General features: G+C 36.8%; 1 protein-coding gene across 2 annotated transcripts in view; it reads right to left on the bottom strand.

Moving 5' to 3' along the window:
* Positions 1–9,124: 9,124 nt before the first annotated feature.
* Positions 9,125–21,961, bottom strand: part of RSPO2 (R-spondin 2) — a 142,627-nt gene continuing 129,790 nt past the window's right edge. For both annotated transcript variants that reach the window (XM_017650403.3, XM_037010925.2), the window contains exon 6: positions 9,125–12,099. In XM_017650403.3, the coding sequence (XP_017505892.1) occupies positions 11,984–12,099 (116 nt within the window). In that variant the 3' untranslated portion in view covers positions 9,125–11,983. The remainder of the gene's footprint in view (positions 12,100–21,961) is intronic.

Consider the following 21,961-nt stretch of genomic DNA (forward strand, 5'->3'; position numbering starts at 1 on the left):
AAACTCCTTTGAGAGTTTATTTTCAAACTCTCAAGGTGCCAAATGTACACCTTCTCATTAGTGACCAAGCCCTGAAGTGACACACACATAATTTCCAGCCAGATTCCATTGGTTAAAATCAATTACAAGGTCCAAACTACAAGATTGTTAAGAAGTGGGATGCTCCTGTATCAGAAAAGAGAGAACTGGATATAAAGACTAGATATCTCTGTCATGTTTAGTCTTTCCAGGTAGGAGAGAGTAAGCCCAGAAGCAAGTACGATGGAAAAAAAGGCTAGAAACATATTTATTTAAATAAAAAATGTAAAGCAAGTACTTAAAACTTTAGCTATATTTTACACAGTGAACACAAAAAAAGGACTAAGACTAATCTTGCTTTCCAGTTAAATACCACGATTATGTATGTGTATGTAATACCTCTGTTCAAACATGTACGGGCTTACATCAGAGAGCTGTTACAAAAGTACCTCAGTAATTACAAGTTTAAAAATCCTCATTGTTGAAAATTACAAACCCAAGGACCTATAATTCACAGAATGCTTGCCTTGTTCGCTTGATATATTTTATTAAATTTGAAAGAAATAAAGGAAAATTCTTTGTAGGGTCATTGAGATAATTATTTCATCATAAATATAGATGAAATTGGTATGTGATATGGTAACCTGAAATTAAGTATCATTATCACATTTATATGAAGAGTGGTCTCCAAAGTTTTTAAGCCCTGATTTATTTTAAGTTCTTTCTACATTGAAACCATTTTCAAGGAGATTATAAACTACTGTTATTTCACTCTTGGAGTGTACAATGAAGTACAACAATTTGAGAAGACCAAACTCCTCAATTATTACAAATTTTTCTTCTTCTCCTTCACTCCTCCTGATATATGTATTCTCAGTGAGGGGAAGGGAACTATTTAAGACTTGGATCCCAGCTGTTAATCCTTCTTCGTGACTACCTGATCCTAGTTTTCCTTCTTGGGCATGTTTTCCAAGTCTCTTTAAAGGTGCCTCTTCCTCTAGTTGATGTCTAAGGGTTGAGTGCTTCTAAGTCTCTTTTCTCCTCCTTGTACATTCTCTGCATCAGCCCATAAAGTTCCTTAGTGCTAAGTGCCATCTATATACTGATATATATCCCACAATTATATATCTAGCCCTGACCTTTTTCCTAAACTCCGGATTCATATCAACTGCCAACTTAATACGGAGATCCACATACGTATCTAACAGATACTTCAAACTTAGCATGTGAGAAATGGATTTACTTATTCTCCAGTTTTCCCCATTTTCCCTATATATCCTGTTGCTTATGGCAAAAAACCTAGGAGAATATTCCATTCCCTTTTTTTCCTTCATGACTACCCCCTACATCCAACGCATTGGCAAGTCTTTGGGCTCTTCTGCTAAACTATGTCCGGAATCCAACCATTTCTCTTCTTTACAGAGACCCACCAGCCTGTCACATTAATTTCTCATCTGATTACTGCAATAACTTGCTAACTTGTCTTCCTCCTTTCATTCCAAAACCCACCTTCTACACAGTAGCCCAAGTGTATAGGGCAAAATAATTAGATCACATCATTCCCTGCTTAAATATTCCAATGATTTTCCAAGTATTTAGACCAAACACTTTCACTATAGCCTTCCTCGCCCTTCATGACCTTGCTTGGAATGCTCCTGACCTCACATCTGTTTTAAGCCCTCCTGACTATACTCTAACAACTCTTTCCTTTTGTCTGTACTTTGATCATGCTGACCTGGTTTGCACCACAGGACCTTTGCACTAGTTGTTTCCAGTGTCAGGAAACAGTCTTTCCCCATCTTCATATAACCAGCATCAAGGCTTCATGTCAAAGTTCACCTCCCCAGAGATGCCTTCCTTGTAACTTCTGGTGTTATCACATAACCTGTTCAAAGTTTGCCATATTAGAGGAATTCAAGACGACACATTTGTTCTCACAGCCAAAATGAACAAGCCAGAGCACAGGGGCACTGAAATCATTGTCTACAAAGTTTTACTCTTAGAAGGCATTCAGGGCATATTCACTTTTCATAGGTTAAGACAGGAAATGGAGGCTAAACTCTAGTGAAAATAGAAAGTACTGATATAATGGGGGGGGCACTATTAAGGAATTATGGATCCCAGAAGTGTACTAAAGAAGCTAAAAAGTGTAATCAAATATCATCTTTTAAAAATTGTTTTATATTGAAGTACATGCACAAAATGCACAAATCTTAGTGTACAGCTTTATGAATTTTGACATGTGTGTACACCCATGTAACCAGCACCCAGATCAAGAAACCAATCATTCTCAATTTTTTTCACTTCACCTATGTCATCTAACTCCCCATCCCTTTCCTGTATGTTAAATACGTCTACTCAGTTTGCTGTATTTATGAGTTTATTTCCATTTTATTTGTTCATTTGTTTTGTTTTATTTTAGACTCCACATATAAATGAAATCATTTGAGATTTGTCTTTGTCTGACTTATTTTACTTAGCATGATACATTTTAAGTCTACCCATGTTGTCACAAATGGGATGATTTCTATTTTTAATGGTTGTGTAATATTCTGTGATAGATACATATCACATCTTTTTTTTATTAAAGTGTCATTAATATACAATCTTATATTGGTTTCAAATGTACATCACAGTGGTTCAACTGTCTCAGTGATCAACTTATATTGTGAGTGCAAATTACTGTGCCCTTTTATCCCCATTCTCCTCTCCCACCCTTCTCCCTTGGTAAGCACTAGTCCCTTCTCAGTGTGTATGAGTCTACTGCTATTTTGTTCTTCTGTTTTGCTCTGTTCTTATACTCCACAAATAAGTGAAATCATTTGGTATTTGTCTTTCTCCACCTGGCTTACTTCCCTGAGCATAATACCCACTGGAGCCATCCATATTGTTGCAAATGGGAGGATTTCTTTTCTTTTTATGGCTAAATAATATCCTGTTGTGTATATGCACCGCATCTTCTTTAGCCATTCATCTATTGATGGACATTTAGGTAGCTTCCATATCTTGGCTATTGCAAATAGTGTAGCCATAAACATAGGGGTGCATATGTCTTTTTGAATTAAGGATTTTATTTTCTCTGGGTAAATTCCTAGAAGTGGAATTCCTGGGTCAAATGGTATTTCTATTTTTAGTTTTTTGAGGAACCTCCATGCTGCTTTCCACAATGGTTGCACCAATTTATATTCCAACCAACAGCATAGGGGGGTTCTTATTTCTCTGCATCCTTACCAGCATTTGTTGTTTACTGTATTTTGGATAGTAGCCATGTTTCATTGTGGTTTTAATTTGCATTTCCCTGATGACTGATGTGGAGCATCTTTTCATGTGCATGTTGGCCATTTGTATTTCTTCTTTGGAGAAGTCTCTGTTTAGGTCCTTTGCCCATTTATTAACTGGGTTGTTTTTGGGTATTGAGTCTTATGAGTTCTTTATATATTTTGGATGTTAACCTCTTATCAGATGAGCCATTTATGAATATACTCTCCCATACTGTAAAATGCCTTTGGGCATGAGTTCTTTATATATTTTGGATGTCAACCCCTATTCAGATGAGTCATTTATGAATATATTCTCCAGTACCATAGGATGCCTTTCTGTGCTGCTGATAGTGTTATTTCCTGTACAGAAGGTTTTTAGTTTGATATAGTCCCACTTGTTCGTTTTTTATTTTGTTTCCCTTGCCTGAGGTGTGTCCAGGAAAAAATTCCTCATGCTTTTATTCAGGAGAATTTTGCCTATGTTTTCTTCTAAGAGTTTTGTGGTTTTATGACTTATATTCAGGTCTTTGATCCATTTTGAGTTTATTTTTATGTATCGAGTTAGACAATAATCCAGTTCCCATACTCTTACATGTAGCTTTCCAGTGTTCCCAGCACTAGTTGTTGAAGAGGCTGTCTTTTCTGTACCACATCTTTTATATCCATTCATCTATTGGTGGACATTTTGGTTTTTGTATTTTAGCTACTGTAAATAATGTAGCAGTAGACATAGGAGTGCATATATCTTTTCAAATAAGTGATTTTTTTTCTTTGGTTAAATTCCCAGAGGTAGAATTTCTGGGTCATATGCTATTTCTGTTTTCAGTTTTCTGAAAAACATCCATAATGCTTTCTATAGTGACTGCATCAATTTGTAACCCTACCAACAGTGTATGAGGGTTTCTTTTCTCCACATCATTACCAACACTTGTTATTTCTTGTCTTTGGATAGTAGCCATTCTGATATGAGGTAATATCTCATTGTTTGGGGTTTTGACTTGCATTTCCCTGATGATTAGTGATGTCAAGCAGCTTTTCATGAGCATGTTGCCACCTGTAGGTCTTCTTTGGAAAAATGTCTATTCAGGTTTTCTAGTCCCCTATTTTTAAATTGGGTTGCTTGTTTTTGTGGTGTTGAATTTTATGAGTTCTTTATGTATTTTGGATATTAGCCCCTTATTGGGTATATCATTTCCAAATATATTCTCCCATACAGTAGGTTACCTATTCATTTTGTTGATGGGTTTCTTTTGCTGGGTAGTTCTTTGATGTAGTTCCACTTGTTTATTTTGCTTTTGTTTCCCTTGCTTGAGGGAGAAATATTCAGAAAAAAAGTTACTAATGCTGATGTTCAAGAGTTTACTGCCTATGTTTTCTTCTAGGAGTTTTATAATTTCAGGTCTTATATTTAGGTCTTGAATGCATTTTGAGTTTATTTTTGTGTATGTCATTACTGTGAAACAGTGATCGAGTTTCATCCTTTTCCATGTAGCTGCCCAGTTTTCCCAACACTATTTGTCCTTTCCCCATTGTATATTCTGTCATCTTCCTTTGTCATATATTAATTGACCATATATGCATGGGTTTATTTTTGAGCTCTTTATTCTGTTCCATTGGTCTTTTATCTCTTGTTCCAGAACCATACTGTTTTGATTACTCTCACTTTGTAGAACACTTTGAAATCAGAGCACATGATAGCCCCTGCTTTGCTCTTCTTTCTCAAGATTGCTTGTGTTAGTCAGAGTTTTTTTGTGTGTGTGTGTAGTTCCATACAAATTTTAGGAATATTTGCTCTAGTTCAGTGAAAAATGCTGTTGGTATTTTGATAGGGCTTGCACTGAATCTCTAAGTTGCTTTGTGCAGGGTAGCCATTTTAATAATATTAATTATTCCTATCCATGAACATGAAATAGTTTCCCATTTATTTGTGTCCTAATTTCTTTCATCATGTTAAAATTTTCAGAGAATAGGTCTTTTGCCCTCTTGGTTAGATTTATTCCTTAGGTATTTTATTCTTTTTGATGCAATTTTAAACAGGATTGGTTTCTTAATGTCTGTTAGTTCATTATGAATATGGAAATACAACAGATTTCTGTATACTTTGTATCCTGTTACTTTACTGAATTCATTTACTCTAGTAGTATTTTGATGGAGTCTTTAGGGTTTCCTTATGCAATATCATGTCATTTGCAAATAGTGACACTTTCACTTTTTCTTACCAATATGGTTGACTTTTCTCTCCCTTTCTTGCCTGATTGCCATGGCTAGGACTTCCGGTACTGTGTGAATAAAAATGGTTAAGAGTGGTCATCCTTGTGTTGCTCCTGATCTTAGGGGAAAAGCTTCCAGCTTTTCACCATTGGGTGTGATGTTGGCTCTGGGTTTGTTACATATGGCCTTTATTATGCTGAGGCATGTTCCCTCTTTCATCGAGCATTTTTATCCTGCATGGTTGCTGAATTTTGGCAAATGCTTTTTCAGCATCTATTTGGTTAACCATATCATTTTTATCTTTCCTTTTGGTAATGTGATGTACCACATTGATTGATGTTGCAGATATTGAACCATCCTTGCATCACTGGAACAAATCTGACTTGATTGTGGCCAGTGATCTTTTAAATGTACTTTTGAATTTGGTTTGGTAATATTTTGTTGAGAGCTTTTGCATGCTGACCAGATATTTTGTCTGTCAAATAACCATTTCTTAAAAAGTTCTTTGGTTGTGTTTAAAATGAGTCTACTGCATTAATTCATGTAGATTAGGACAAAGGACAAGTATGTCACTGACACATTAAGAAAAAGGATGGGGAGGTCTTGTTGAAAAATAAAGGACAAAGAGAAAGTATATGATTCTCAAGTTAGAACACAGGGACTTGGGTATGCTAGAGGATAGTGGTTGTACTCACAGAAGTGAAGAAGTTAGAAAGGAAAGAACTCATAGAGAAAAAAATCATTTTGCCTTTTGAGTTTTTACTATTTAACTTTAGGTTTGAGCCAGAAATGTATACATATAAAATATTCTATGGCCAATAAAAGAACAGAATTGGAGTGAGATATCAAGGGTAGAAATATAGATTTGGGACTTATTCCCACACTAGCTAGTCTTAAAATGGCCTATGCACCTGCATTCAGTACATTTCTTGGACACCTCCAGAGGCAGACTATGTACAGCTGACGCAGAGTCAGAGTTTGCAGGGACAGGATGGTCTATCTTCTATAGCAGGGGCTGAAAAACTCAGCCTATGGGCCAAATCTGCACTGCCACCTATTATTGTATGGCTGTCAAGGTATCAGTTTTACCTTTTTTAACTAGTTGAAAAAAATTTTTAAAGAATTTCACATATCGTGGAATGTGAAAACTGTGAAATTCACATTTAAGTGTCGATACATGAAGTTTTATTGCAATATAGTCACACCCATTTGTTTACATACTGTCTTTGGCTGCTTTTGTGCCATAAAGGTACAGTTGAGTAGCTGCAAGCAAGACAGTGTAGCCCACAAAGCCTTAAATATTTACTCTCTGGACCTTTACAAAAAACATTTGCTAATCCCTCTTCTTAATAGCTGACCTAGGGAAGAAGACAGAAGGCTGAGTCTTCTAACTAAACTAGCAGGAGGAAGAAAGGGAGCCCGTAGAAGAGAAAAGTTGGCTGTGCACCTGGATAGTGCACCACCACAGAAGTTGGGGTTATAACACCCAAGGAGGAGTGAGTTGGCAAAGCCAGTAGAGAACTTGAGAACACTACCGAAGGACTACTGTTCAGCTTCTTGAATGGGGATATGCATTCTTCCAGGGACAAGTGACTGTGTCCCAAGGAGTATGTGAAGGCACAGGACCAGGTAAGCATGGAATATCTTCCTGGAATATAATTTCACTCCAGGTTTTTGGGGGGATGTTGGAGGCTGGAGGAATAATTTCATATTTAAAGATGAATGTCATTTTCCTCAGTAGAATGCAAAATTTGCATGAATTTTTATATTAAAATCATGAGACTAAAGACATTTCAAATTTGAAATAAGGCTGTTTCAGGTTATAATCCTAGACTTACAAATTCACTGTTCTCTTTCTTTATGGGTGCTTTAGTGGAAAGGTTTGAAAAATACTGCAGGGAATACTCCAAAGAGTGATACTGAGAGGACAGATGTCACCATCTAGGGCATAAAAGTGTTATAAACTCCCCTCTCAAATCCAATCTATTGGTAGTTAAAAAGGATTCTGAGACCTGTGTTTACATCAACAATGCAGTATCTTCTCATGCTAGGAGAGGTGGCACATGGCAACTTGCTGTAGTGATTTATCATAGATTTATATGGGAGTCTGTCTACATCCTTGACATATATTTCAGAATGTTTAATGTCTCAATCAGATTTCCCATGTTTACCACCTACTTTTAAAGCCATAGTTGCCCTTACTGCTCCACCTTTATGATTAAAGGGGTACCAAGCACTATGGTGAGCATATCCAAGTTTTTGGAGATTTTACAGTAATAACCATTTTGGTCCACTGAATCCTTCCATGATCCCCATGGGATAAATGAGCAAAGAGGGAGTTAAAAGGGTACTACTGTATTTCATGTAAAAATGTTAAGATTTTATCCTATAAGGAATAGGAAGGCATTTAAACAATAGACTAGAAAATATATTAGTAGCAAAATAAGTGATAGAAATTTAATAATTGGAATGAAGCTGGAGGCAAGAATATTTAGCATAAAAATGGAATAGTCCAGTAAGAGACAGAGAGGACTAAACAGCCTTTGGACAAAGAAGGTAAAGAGATGGAGAGAAAACCAAGAGATGTTTCTGAGGTAGACACACTAGAATCTAGCAGCTGATTAGATGCAGGGCACAAATGGAGTAAATGATGACTACAAGGGTATTTGCTGAGCCAACTAGATAGGTAAATATATTAACTCTTAAATGGGAAAGACAAGGAGAGGAATTGTCTGGGGGCAGATGTCAATAATTATGTTTTTTGCCCTTGCGCTCGTGCCCTGTGTGTCTTCCCGCTGTTGATAGTCTCTGGGTTGTCTTGCCGTCCCCATTTTGGCTTCATGTCTAGTTAATCACCTGCATAAGCAATGACCAGTGTTAGAGTCCTTGTTTGAAATATGTAGACTGGTTCGTTTCCTTGACTGAATGCTGACCGATACAGTAATAAATCCATTTGTAGACATAGTGAACTTGAGATAAGTATGGGTCACCCTGGTCAAAAAGCACTCAGAAATTGTACCCAAAAATCTGGAGACAGAAATATATTTCCCAGTCTGAGTGGGATGAACAGTTTAAACCAAAAAGATTAAATAATGGGCTTACCCATGAAATGTCAATATTTTAAAGACTGAAAAGGAGGAGACCCAGGTTAGGAATGGCATAGGAGCCAAATGAGAAACACAATTCCTAAAGGGAGGGGCACAGTGCAGTCAAACTTGGTGGAAATAGCACACAGGATATGTAAAAGGCTGGAAGCAAATAAGACAAATATTTTCCTTGTGTTTAGCAAAAGGACTGTCATTGCTGCTTTTGTCAGGACAGAGCCATCAGTGAATGCATGCTACCTTTTGAGGATACTGGACAATCAAGAACCTGAAAGAAAGATTGCCTTAAGTCAGAAGGAGAGGGAAGACTGAAGAAATAAAAGGAGCAGATACTGAAGATCCCATAAAAGTAAGATAGACTGAGGTCAAATGTATAAGTGGAAAGGTTATCCCTTTTAAAAGAAGAGGGAGGCTAAGGTTGGTCAAGATACAGATACATTAACAGGGTCACTAATTTTGCCTTTTCTAACATGGTATCAAGCAGCTCCACTGTGTACAAATAAAGTATTAGGCACATCTCTTTCTCCTATCGAAGCTCCTCTTTAATGAAAAAAAAAAGTCAAAGAAATTGCACATCACCTTTATATGAATCATATGCTTGAGGCTGAATGTTAACTTTTCTCCAAACATTTCTAGTAAGATATGAATATTCCACATTTACAATGACAGATATCAACATCTTAAAAAAGAAATACTTGTAAAATTGGCTTTTCCTAAGTGCTGATCAAACGTGTGATGAGGACATTTAAGGTTGTCTTAGAAACTTCCAAATATGCAATATAGTATTTTTAACTATAGTCACCATGCTGTATATTACATCCTCATGACTTACAAATAGAAGTTTGTACCTTTTAACCCCCTTTACTCACATTTCCCTTACTCTCCCCACTCAAACTTCTCAGTCAACAAAGTTCTAGTCCCATATTTTACAGATGCTAAGCTACCTGAAAAAGCCAGGTAGGGTTTTTCATTGGGGAGAAAACTAGTTTCACATAGTCTATTTATATACATTGTATGAAGTATAAGAATGGTATAGCTATTACAGAAAATGATCAGATTTCTTTGCATAATTTCCATTGAAGCTGTACATTACACTGTAGTGTGTGTGTGTGTTATGTATTTGCTTATAGTTAGGAGGCTTAGAAGTCAAGTAGCTGTAAATCAATTCCCATAAGCATAAAAGTTTGAGCAAATAATAACCAGGCTTCAGGCAATAGAATGATGGGAACTGATGCTTTTATACATATATTCTATTTTGTTAAAGAGAAATGAATATTTTTGAAACAATTTAAATAGCCAAGGACAGAGGTAATAACAGGTAAAAACTTGCATAGTACTTAGTGTAGAGTATGCTGTGACCATAATTTACCTAATTTAATCCTTAGAACACACCCGTAGAAGTAAATAATATTGTTACCTCCATTTCTCACACGAGGAAACAGACCTGGAAGGATTAGTAATTTGCCCAGGGCTACTCTAAGTCTAGACTGAAACTCTGGCAGTCTGGCTGTCATAATTCACACTCTTAACCAGTATACTGTGGTGTCATTTATAGCTGAACTAGTGTCTTAGATGTAGTTTCCAACATAAGTTTGAAAACTTCTGTCTGCTTTAAGGACCATTATTTGAGGATAGAGGTGTTATAGTATTGCCTTTTTCCCTAAAAGCATCTCAAAAGAAAATTTCCACAAAATAATAATTTTGAAGTTTTTTAATGCTGAAAAGAACATCCCAGAAACAGAACAGGTATTGACCTATTAATGGTGAAGCACTATATAAAGGTACCCCTCCCAGCTTAGCAAATAGGAACATAGTATAAATAGATGTGAAAGGAGGTGAACAGTGGACACTTTAGGATTAAGTGTAAAATCCTAAAGTTGTATACAGCATTCATATATGGCTTATTATCTCATAGCAGTAATATTTTTATAGTGGTCTATATGATATTTATACTTATTGGTAAGACACTTTTGATTGAAACAAAAATGCTGAAGAGGTAGTTTTGCCAATGCAAGGTGCGAAAAAGGCTTTACCTTGCTTTGTTTCCTCAAAAATCTGCAACCATTTCTTTTTGTTCTAATTCTTTTCTGGATAAGCCAGGAAGATAGTGATGTTTTTAGAAGCCAATTTAAAATCATCCAAGAAATGATCCCCAAGAGGACAGTAATGTTTCTGTAACCACTGCTCTGAAAGTCCCCATAGTGTTCTTCTTTCAGTCTTGGACATGAAAATGGGCTCTTTTTCAAAGGAGACCATTAAGATCTGGCCAGCAATTGTAGGACCGCATCCTGTTTTGTCCTCAAAGTCAATGCATGGTCACCAATGATGGTGACTTCTACAGCGACCCAAGAATAGTGGTAGATACCCTGGCCTTGTAAATCACGGACTACTTGCAGATTCTTTAGCTGGCCTTGAATTTGCATGATGAGTACTGCAAGTGACATAATTCCTTATGTTTTCAATTGTATTTCATAAAGTCCTCACATCTTTGACCCAAAGGGAGTTTTGGCTTCTGCCTGCCAGATACCACAGGCTCCTCTGTCTGTGTGAGGAGACAGCCAGTGGGGAGGGTCTACTGATAATAAAATTCTTTGACACTGGTCATTTGACCCTATGTACAAGCTAGCTTATCCTATCCTTACAATGAGAACTAAGTCCACAAAGAAGAGAAAAGTTAAGTTTCAAGGGGCAAAACAACATTTGTCAGTTCGCAAAACTAGAACAGTTGTTTACCAGACGATGGTTAGGAACCACTAGAAACAAAGTGACAGAGTGTTAGTCAGGTACAACTTGTTACACATACACATAAATATACAGTAAATAAGAGGTTTATACGTAGCCCCAGCAGAATATGTACATGTTTGGAGCTGCTGTGAAACTGAGCAGGAATTCCTGGAGCATGGCCCCCAGCTAAAAGCAGTTTCATTGCACAACAGTTTGAAGGTAACAGATGCTGAGAACAACATGTGGTGACACTAAGCAGATATCCATATACATTTACCCTTGAAAACGTACAATGTGAGACAGAAAGGTCACAAATGAAATAGCACTTTGCCTGCTGAGCATCTTCTTTCCCATAAATAGGCACAAGTCCGTTCTCCAGCGGTGGTCTGTGGTCCTGCACGCTGAGCCAAGTCACATGCTGTACACTTACTCCTGCCTCCGCTGATTCAGGTCACAAGCTCCTGCCTTCACAGTCTCTAGATGCAAATCAAAACATAAATAACAGAGACCACGCTTGTGGCGCCTCCTTTCACAACGCTACTGGGAACAGACACTGGTCAGAGCAGCACAAATACCACACACCAACGTCCAGGAATGGAGAGTAGCTTTGTGCACTTTTGCAAAAACAACCCCCTCCCCCCAAATCCACCCTTCGTGTCTTTTGTTTTACTGGTTAGCCCTGTCTGTCGCGAGGACGACGCTGTGCTGCTCCTGGGCTCTTTCTATCAGCTTCCTTTTCTTCTTCCTGTTCTTCCTCTCCTTTGCCTTTGGTGCTCTCTTCCCTACAACAGGGGAAAGAGAAGGAAATGCAGACACGTCAGAAAAGGCTCTTTCTCCAGGAAAGAAAACACAAAACATTAAGGGTTTTACATAATAAGCCCATCTGGAAAACATCACCTATGGAAAAAGCAGCCTCAAAGAGAAAATTGTTCACATTAATTTTGACGGAATAATAATAATTTACTAAATTGGATATGCTGTCTAAAACAGAGACTGATCTTCCTGTTACAGGGAACTGGCGTGTTGAAAAACCTCCCAGCCTGATCAGTCTTGCAAATATCATCCTGCCACAAAAAATTCCAAGTATCCCTCCTAGTTTTAACAATACTACCGTCTACTAGACTCTTTACATCTTGCTACTGCCCCCCATGTCAGCAGTTGAAAGAAAATAAGCATCTATCTGCAGTGAATATACCAACAGTTTCAAACTACCCTCTCCCTGCTCCATGGGAAAAAAACGTCTTTCTTTTAACATTATTCCAAGGGCCAATGTATGAAATGACATAGTCGGAACACTTCTTTATTTTATATAAGAATTCATGAGGACATCATTCCTTATGTGGCTTATGGCTTGTTATACAGATCCCCTAGATGAGCTGTTCTTATTAAGAGGAAGAAAAATGCTTGTTTCTGAAGAACTAGTAGTATGTGTCTTACTACCAGAAAATCATACCACGTTATCCTATGTCTCCTCTTTGCCTTGACTACTGGGAAGCCCAGACCACAAGCTAAATAGCTGAGGTTTTCCTCCATCAGGAGTTTTGGGATGCAGTTTGCCCTTTGCCTCTGTATTTTACTTATATATTGTGGTTATGGTTTATAGTTTTTATAAGATCTCAACATCTGCAAGTATGAATAGATAAGACTGTGAGAAAAGAGAACAAGAAACACCAGCATTTGCTTTATGTCCATTGCCCTTTTTGTGCTCCAAAAACATAGGAATCATGGGATTTTTAGAACAGAGAAGAGCTTTAAAAGTCACTGCATTTTATGGAAAGTTCTCACCATACACCTTCAGTTCAGGAAGATTGTTCTCCTCCTATATTCTCTACTTCCAATTTTTTCATGTAATTCTACACAACTCTGCTCTTCCTAGAGGTATAGCTATTAGACACTGTAGTGATCAGTACCACAACAGAACATTCTGCTTTCCAACTTTCCCACACCTGTGAAACTCAATATCCCATCCCAAACCCTTTCATTACAGGGCCTAGCTGGGCAGCTTTCCAATCCAGACAGTGGAGGTGGCTGATGAAAGAAATGAGAAAGAAACAGACTAGAAGTTATGGACATAGATACATGCTTTAGGAAACCACAGTCATACTAAGAAAGGCTATTAAGTAGGGAGGTCAGAAAGTGTCTGTTTTGTTTGAGGTTGGAAAAAAGTCTCACTCCTAAGACGGTAGCATATGGTTGGCACATAGTTGATATTCAATGTTGGCTGAATAAAACTATCACAAAAAAGAAGATAAAGAATAACTTATTTTTAATAGGACACAATATTAAAATAATCAGAATATGATTGTGCCTCCATATTAAGTTATGAAGGTCCTTGAAGTTAACTTCTGCTTCTCATTAAATTCTGGCATTGTTATAATGGCATTTTGCCATCTTTAAATGTAGTTAATCCTACCCAATGAAACTTTAGTTCAAGCCATCATTAAACAAAGAAGCTGCAAAGTTACAAATATTTAGTAATAATATGTCTAATGATGAGACATACCTAATGAAGGCAGAGATGAAATACTGAACATAATGGCATATTTTAAAAAGAAGATTCAAAGTTTTATGGAGGTTTTCTTCTATATTTTCTCTAAACAAACAACAAAAATCCTTAGTTAAAAAAATAATTGCCGACTACCTTGTAAAAACTAATTTCATTTTTGTTTATTTAAAGCCTGGATTTCTTTTTAAAAAGCAAATCAAAATTATGTGAATGGAAAAATAATGCTAGTGTTACTAGAATTTAAAATATGGTAAAATACACTGATTCATTATTTAAAGAAATCTTTTTACATTCACATTTCAATTCTTCATATAAATTATGTATTTGAAAGTCAAATGTATACTACTTTTACTAACAGCAAATCTATGCTTAATAACTGGAAAATCATTTTAAGAGAGGGTCAATTTCATATTATTTACTTAATATGTTATTCTGATGTCATTATCAAATGGCCTTTGGGTTTACTGGCTGATACAATATTGTATAATAGTGAAGTCATTCAGTATTTGCATAAAGCAGTTAATATTGTGGCCAAAATTTCGGCAACACCCCTTAAAACTTAGGTAAAGGAAGTTTTCAACTTGTACAATTATTCCACTGGCAATAAGTTATATAGTACTGGTCCCAACTAAAGATGTTTTGGGCAACCTAATTACAACCCTAAAAATTTTCTTCAGAAGTCTTTTTTGAAGGACATTTCTGCGCTATTGGTTCATTGTTTGGTTTTATTTTTGGTCTGCCACATTTCTCATGAAGGATATATTGCAAATACTAAGGAACTAAGATGCTTAGCCAAGATGTGACCACAGATAAGCTTAAATTAACTGAAAATATTTTGTGGTCCCTAGTAGGTTGTTCTGACTTTAAGCCTAATTCAAAGGAATAAAAGAATATTAAAATGAGTTAACGTATAAAAAGAGTGTTGCACATATTTCCTTCTGAACTCTACTAAGATTTTCAAATGTAAGAAATTAATTGGAAGATTAAAGCTAACAATATATATACTCCTGTTTTATCTATTTATTTGAAAACAAGTTATATTGGACATACAAGCATGCCAATTTGTTTCCACTTCTTTATATCTGCAGATATGAGATTAGACTTGGAGAATAACTTCTAGACCTTCAGGTTGTTTTACATTCTCAAGCATCTTCACCGTGTACAGGAGGCATTTAAAGGCACGTATGATGCCAGTCACCCAAAAGCTAATTCAACTCAGGGATTTAACTCACTTACTTTTTAGTTCAGGAGAAGACTTGGAAAGTACACTGCTGGAGAGCAGCAGAAAGGGCTTGAGTTCTATGAGGAGATCAGAGTCAGACATACCTGGGAGTGGACGACCACAGATGTTGCATCTCTGCCACCATGTGCATCTCGTAAAGATCAGGCAGAATCTCATCTACAGAGCAGATCTTTTTAACACATATATAGATACAAGGAGACTTGGCCTGGGTATTATGGTGAGTAAAGGAAAGCAGCATGGCTTAACAGAAAGGCAGAAGGAAGGAAAGCTGGTAGGTAAGCACGGTCTGGTAACTGAGATGTCTGGAAAGGCATTGTACTTGGAACTCAGTTTTTTACCTTTATAAAATGAAGATACTACAATCATCTTTCACTAGAAAGTTATGAAAAAGCATATGTAAAAGTTACATTCCTAGGATGAGAGGAAGATGTGTAAAATACCACTAGCAAAACAAGATTGTCATCAAGATGGACAAAGAAAGATACTGTTGAAACCATGCTCTAACCAACATGATCACAGTGACTTGCACACGTGTGGAAGTGTTCCAAGAGGATGACCTATTGACTCCTCCACAGAGAAAGGTGAACAGTCCCTTACGGAAATACTCCTAACATCCAGCTGTAGATCACTGCTATTAGAATCAGAAATAGGATAGATTATTTTGAACCAAGATATCAGGCAGGCTCACAAATTACATGAAGCTGTAAAAATACTGACTTCACTGTTATTCAGACATGAACTTCATTCTCTCATAAGCTCCCAAATTCAAGGAAGGCCATCAAATGGTTTTCCTCTTAACTAGGCTTAGGTAAGAGTTCTTTTCATCATTGGAACATTGGTTCTCTTATATCCATCACTAAGGCACAAAGGCCATCTAGGATTAATAATCGCTAAGGGTTTGGGGGGAGACTTTCTAAACAATGAAGGAAAATTCAAGAAAAATTTCAGTGGCTGTGACCCGGAAAAAAGATTAAAACTTTTCTTTTTCTCTCTCCCTCCACACACACATGCGCACACACACAGGAAAGTAAGCCAAATTATTACAAATGTAATTAATGATATTTACCACTGTTACAGCTAACTATGGTGACAAAGGTAATCAGCCAAAACCAGGACCAATTTCTATTAAATTTTAGTAAGTTTGTGATACTGAAACCTGGGCTTCACTGTATTTATGAAATTCACCAGAGACTTGGGGATTGTCTCGAAGAAAGTCAGTCATCCATCGCAGCAGTTGAAACTGAGGGATAAGAAGCCTGTGTAATACTTGATGAATCTTGTTATACTTCAGAGAACACTCTGGAGACAGAACATAAAAGTTTGTTTCCACATCTAAAGTCACAAGGACTGAGTTGTAGGCAATGAATAGCAATTGGGCTATTTCTTTCTCTCATATGGGCAACTTCAGTTTGCCCAAGAATGAGTAGCAACAGAGATTTATTTATGTAAGAATGATTGATGATTCTTTGGAAAAATGCCAACTGGCTCCTAAAATATTTTAAAAGCTCCTATAAAAATAGACAAGAGACCTAAATACAATTCATAAGGGAAATAAACACAGCTAATAAATATATGAAGTAATCAAATCTCACAATTAAAAGTGCCAAATAAAATGAATTGCCACTGCAAAGATTCTTAAAAGTGAAAATACCTGAAGCTGATGAGACAGGCATAAGGATGCACTGAGAATATAAGTTGGTACAGCCTTTCTGAAAAGCCATCTGGCAGTGTGTACAAAAGCATTGAAAATATTCATGACTTTTGACTGAGATCTAGGAATCTATCCTAAGAAAATAAACTTGCACAGAGATTTATGCATAGAGATATTTACTCTAATTCTGAAAAAATTATAAATCCTAAATGCCCTACTACAATTTGTCATGACCCCCCTCTTATGATTACTGAAGAATACTATGAAGCATTTTGCATTTTAACTCCACAGCAATTAAATTTTTATTCCCAAGAATAATTGATGTCCCTAAAATTTACCATAAATAGGTATAAGAAAAAGCTGTAATACAAAAGCATTCCTTCTGGGGTAGTAAGATGATGCTTTAATGGAGTGGTCAGTCATAATTGGATTTAAGATATAAAAGCTTAAGAACAAATGAAGTACCTAACCACTTCTGATATTAACAATAGTTGGTTCATCATGAGGCTCTTTTTAACCAGAAAGGACTCCAAGTAGGCGAATACGATGAGCATGACTGGGATCTTCCACAGTATGTTCTACCTAGTCTAAGATAAAAATCTTCCCACTATCCTTAATAGTTCAGAACACTATATATTGATGGTTATTTATTTACATCAGCCAAGAGTCAGAAGAGAAAGTTAGCTAGAACAATTAAACCAAATGAACTCATTTTAACTTATTTTTAGTACAAATTTCTTTCACTGGCAGTAACATTTATCTTTTTAGAAATAATACCTTTTCCACTAACAACTCTTCAGAGATAGATGTCCTTGGAAAAGACTGGCAAATCCTTCAGTGGTTGTTTGATGACTGTAATCAGCTTTTCTTTGAGAAAAAAATAAGGTAGATGCAAACGAATAAAGTGTAAAGTGTTAAAAAATAACAAGCCACCTACTAAGAAAACTTTACTAGGCATCTTGAATTTCAAGTCATAACCTGAAAAACTTCCAGTGGCCACTTAGTCATTTCTTCTAAAAGAACATGTGCTTAAAAAACCCACACATAATTTGGAGATATCTTACTAGTAGTTGTTCATATTACCAAGTTATTGACGGAGATGTCAACCATCCAAAATAAAAAATTGAGAAAATGGACTTCTCTGAACAAACATGAAAATCACTCAGAATTCAGAATATTTACTACCTATACATATTTATGCTAATTCATAGGCACTAATTGAATAAGCCAATTCTGACTGCGTTACTGTTCTACTATTTGTAAAAGTTTGCCATATTTTTATTGTAAAAAGAATAGTATGAAATGGCTTCCTTTGTCTTTAGGGCCTCCCAACTCATCCTATACAGGACATTTTATTAGGCGTGAAGTCTGTCACCTATTTTGTTGAAAAGAAGTCTGTTTGGTTTTAAAATCATTTCATGTTCAAACTGATGAAAATGGAAAAGCTGATGATCACCTGAACCTTTAATGAATTATATCACCACTAAGAGTTCCTGTACATGGTATTTCAAAATTTCATTTTGTTGCTCTAAAGAAAATCATCATTCTTCAGATATATAACAGGCCTTCTAAACAGATAATAAGCTTTCCAAGCCCCTACCAATCATTTGAAGCAAAAAGGACTATAGGAAAGTAATTTGTGTGAGATTTGGGTTTGTTCTACATAATGTCGGTCACTCCAGTTGATTTAACTTAAGCTTTTAGGTATCCTGTACCTCAAAGACCTCTCCTCTGCTCCCCCAACTAAATTCAGTTCAAAGTCAAGGTGCTGCAGAGTTTAAGACAGGTGAGAATAAATTAACAAGGAGAGGCAATTTCAAAAATATCTAAAGTTAATTTCATAAACACTTAAAGTTCATTGTAAAGAAAGCATTTCAGAGAAGTGGAGACTACACGCTCCACAATCTCACTTGTGAAAGGAAAATAAATACAGAACTCTACCACAAGGGGGCAACAATTCACTTTTACTATTAAAGTACCTCTGGGTTAAAAAAAAAAAAAAAAAAAAAGGACCAGGTAGCTTCTGGGCTCTAACTTCTTAAAAATTTTCTTTTAACCCCAACTGGAGGCCCTTTTTTTCATTTCTTTCTAGCCGAAGGTAAGCTCTGTAGTGGACTAAATAGTAGGTAATAAGGCTGAAATGCAGCACAAGTTAAAGTACAGTTTAAAAGATGTTTGAGCATAGAAAAGGCTAATGAGAGAAGAAAAGTAAGATGAATTTTTACGGAAAAAACTGTTGACAAACCCAAGTTGCCATTTTTTTATGGGGAAGTTAACAAACTACCTGAAAAAGAACAGGTCCTTTTCTTAGGCCCCTTATTTATAAGAATAGAGTTATAAAACTGAAAGTGATCTTCACTATCTTCTAGTCCAGGGAATGCACATTAATTTAATATCAAATACAAAAGGTGATCGTTAGGTAGTGATTCCTTGCGAAGGGTTTAGATCAAGTTGGCCTCCCTGCACCACAAATCAGTTGGCCACGTTGGCAAGGATGGAGAGAGAAAAATATACTAGACATTTATCACCCCCTGCTCTAGTCCAGCCCTGCCAAATGGCTTAGATATGAACCAGCGAGGCACAGAAAAACTACAGTCACCTATCCAAGCTCCTACAGCTAATTAACAGCAAAACTGGACTTGGAACCAGGTTTCAATATCTCTCTTATTTATGTTACAGCTTTAAAGTCACTGGATAAAGACATAGAGTTATTTTTTCAAGAAAGGCAGAAAAGCATCAGAAGACAACATATTTTTCCAACAGAGTTCTATGAGGAGAGTTATTAGTCTCATCCTGTGAAAACCCTTTATGAATTGCACAAATAACAAGTTATCTGTAACCTCGACTTTCTGTAAATTTACACTGAATTGATTCATTGCTGCTGTTTTTTTTTTTTAACCTTTTAGCAAGTTGCAATCTAAAAAGTGTCCTAGATAGGATAAATGAGATCGTGGACATTCCTATTATGTACCATGCACTGTAAGTGCTCCTTTCTCATTTAACTGAATATTGTGAAAAAATTTACTCAAATTGTTCTGCCAAAACATTGTGCAGCTATAAACCCTAAACTGACTCAAAATAAGTAAAATTTGCAGAAAGTTATTGGGTCTATTTGCTGCCCCTCAAGTAGGTCAGAAAAACATAAGGTTTTGCCGATAAAATGATACACACCTGATTTCATTTGATTAGGAGTGATGGAATAACCTGAGAAGACTTTCAAGTTCCTCCATAGCTGACTTCATACTAACAGAAGATACCTTTTAAGATAATTCCATTAGAATAAGAGGATTTAATATCTCCTTTATGGTCTTCAATCAATAACCATTAACTAAATGGAATAAAAAAGAAGCCCAAGCAATGATACTTAGGACTATCATCATATGGCAAGCATTTATTTAATTTGGATTCCACACCATTTTTATGGGACTTAAAGACATACCTAACAAGTGAAAAACAAGTAATGGTTTCTACATGTTAGGTATGTCAGAGCGTGGGTTATCAATCCAAGCTCACCTAAGTGGCAGGCCTTGCAGGAAGACCATCAACACAGGATAATGTAAGGGGACGCAAGCTCCATGAAGGATCATAAGTGCATTCCCTGCGGGTGCCCGCATTATTCTGTTGCAATTTTGTGTATGGTAACTACTATAATTACAAATAACTACAATTTAATGCTAATATGTGCCATAGAGTCCTGGTTAAAGTCCTTCTAAAAATCAAGTTACAGAATTCACTCAAACTTCTCTTACCTAATAAGGGGAGTTTGAATAAAAACATATGGGTTAGATCTAAACACTGAATGTGGTCAGGGACAAATCCATATGGTCTTTGTCATCCATCGTGAAACAAACTCGCTTGCTCTTCCTGGGCTCCACCTGGCTTCTGTCTATGAGGGTGACCTTCCAGCTTACCTCCCTCTTATAACAGCCTCAGTCTCTTGCCTTTATTGCATAATCCCAAGAGGAATTCAACATGCCTTGCCATGGACCCATGGTTGGGTCACTCCCAGATCCAGCCTGGATTGTGGGGGGGTGGGGGGGTGTTGGTTGCCACTAAACTGGGCAGGGCAGGCACCTAGGATACATGGCTAAGAACATGTGTTTGGGGGTCAGACAGCCCTAGATTCAAAGCAGATCTCTTCCTCAGGGAAGCTAATGATCTTCAATCAGTTACTTACTTTTTTTAAGACTTGGTTTTCTCATTTCTAAACTGATAACATCAGTGGTACCCACCTTAGTATTGCGGTGAGGGGTAAAGAAAATGGTTGTACGGTTTCAGATAATATACCTGGCACAGAAATGCTAAATAAACATATAGTACCATACAAGGTACCTCACGTGTTTTATTTCTAATCCTAAAACAGTCCACAAGGTATGCATTATTTCCATTTTGCTGATGAGGAAATAAGTTTAGAGAAGCTAAGTAAATAGCTCAAAATTACATAGCTCGGCAGTGATTCAAACCAACATCTGGTAGATGCTAAAACCTGTACTCTTTCCACTATACTCTGGATCCCTTGTGCCCAGCAAAACGTCTTTGATCTCATAATCATTTAAATGGCTGCTGAACAAACAAATTAATAAGTAAACACTAGGCTGAAGAAAGGCATCAACCTCTCCACCCAGTCCCCCACCATATCAGGGTTCGTTGGGCCATATTAACTCCCTAGTGGGCCTGGCCTACAACCTATATTTCTCATATTAATAATTCCATGAGGTTAAGACATTTAAAACCTCAGCTTCCTGAGGTCAAGCAACACATTTCGCATTTCCAACTCAGTATCAACAGTGTGCCCATGGCAAAACCCAAAGGAAGAAAACACAGAATGCTTCTTTCTCAGCTGGGGGTTGGAAATTTAGACTTGTGGTCCCACCAAAAGCCAGTTTGTGGTCCAGAGATAGTAGAACCCTCCTGGGAACTTCTTTAAAAATAGAGGCTTCCTAACCATACACTGATTACTGAAAGAAACCTTCAGGAGGGAAAATCAAGGACTGTTTTCTTAAGCCTCAGAGGTTATTAGGTACAAAGTTAAGATTACATGAGAGTCTAGCAAATAAAGTTCTGCTGAAAGGGGCATGGGCAGGAGAGGGAAAGGACTTTGGAACAGGGTAAAGAAGGAAGTGCTGGGTGAGACCGTTTCAAAATACATGGCAACCTCCTTCCCAAGTAAGCTGAGAAACAGCTTCCAAACCATGAAATGAGGCACACCTTTGTGCCTGGACTCTCTTTCCAGGTTCTGTTTCT

The sequence above is a fragment of the Manis javanica genome, chromosome 2 (genome assembly GCF_040802235.1).
Source record: "Manis javanica isolate MJ-LG chromosome 2, MJ_LKY, whole genome shotgun sequence".
NCBI lineage: Eukaryota > Metazoa > Chordata > Mammalia > Pholidota > Manidae > Manis > Manis javanica.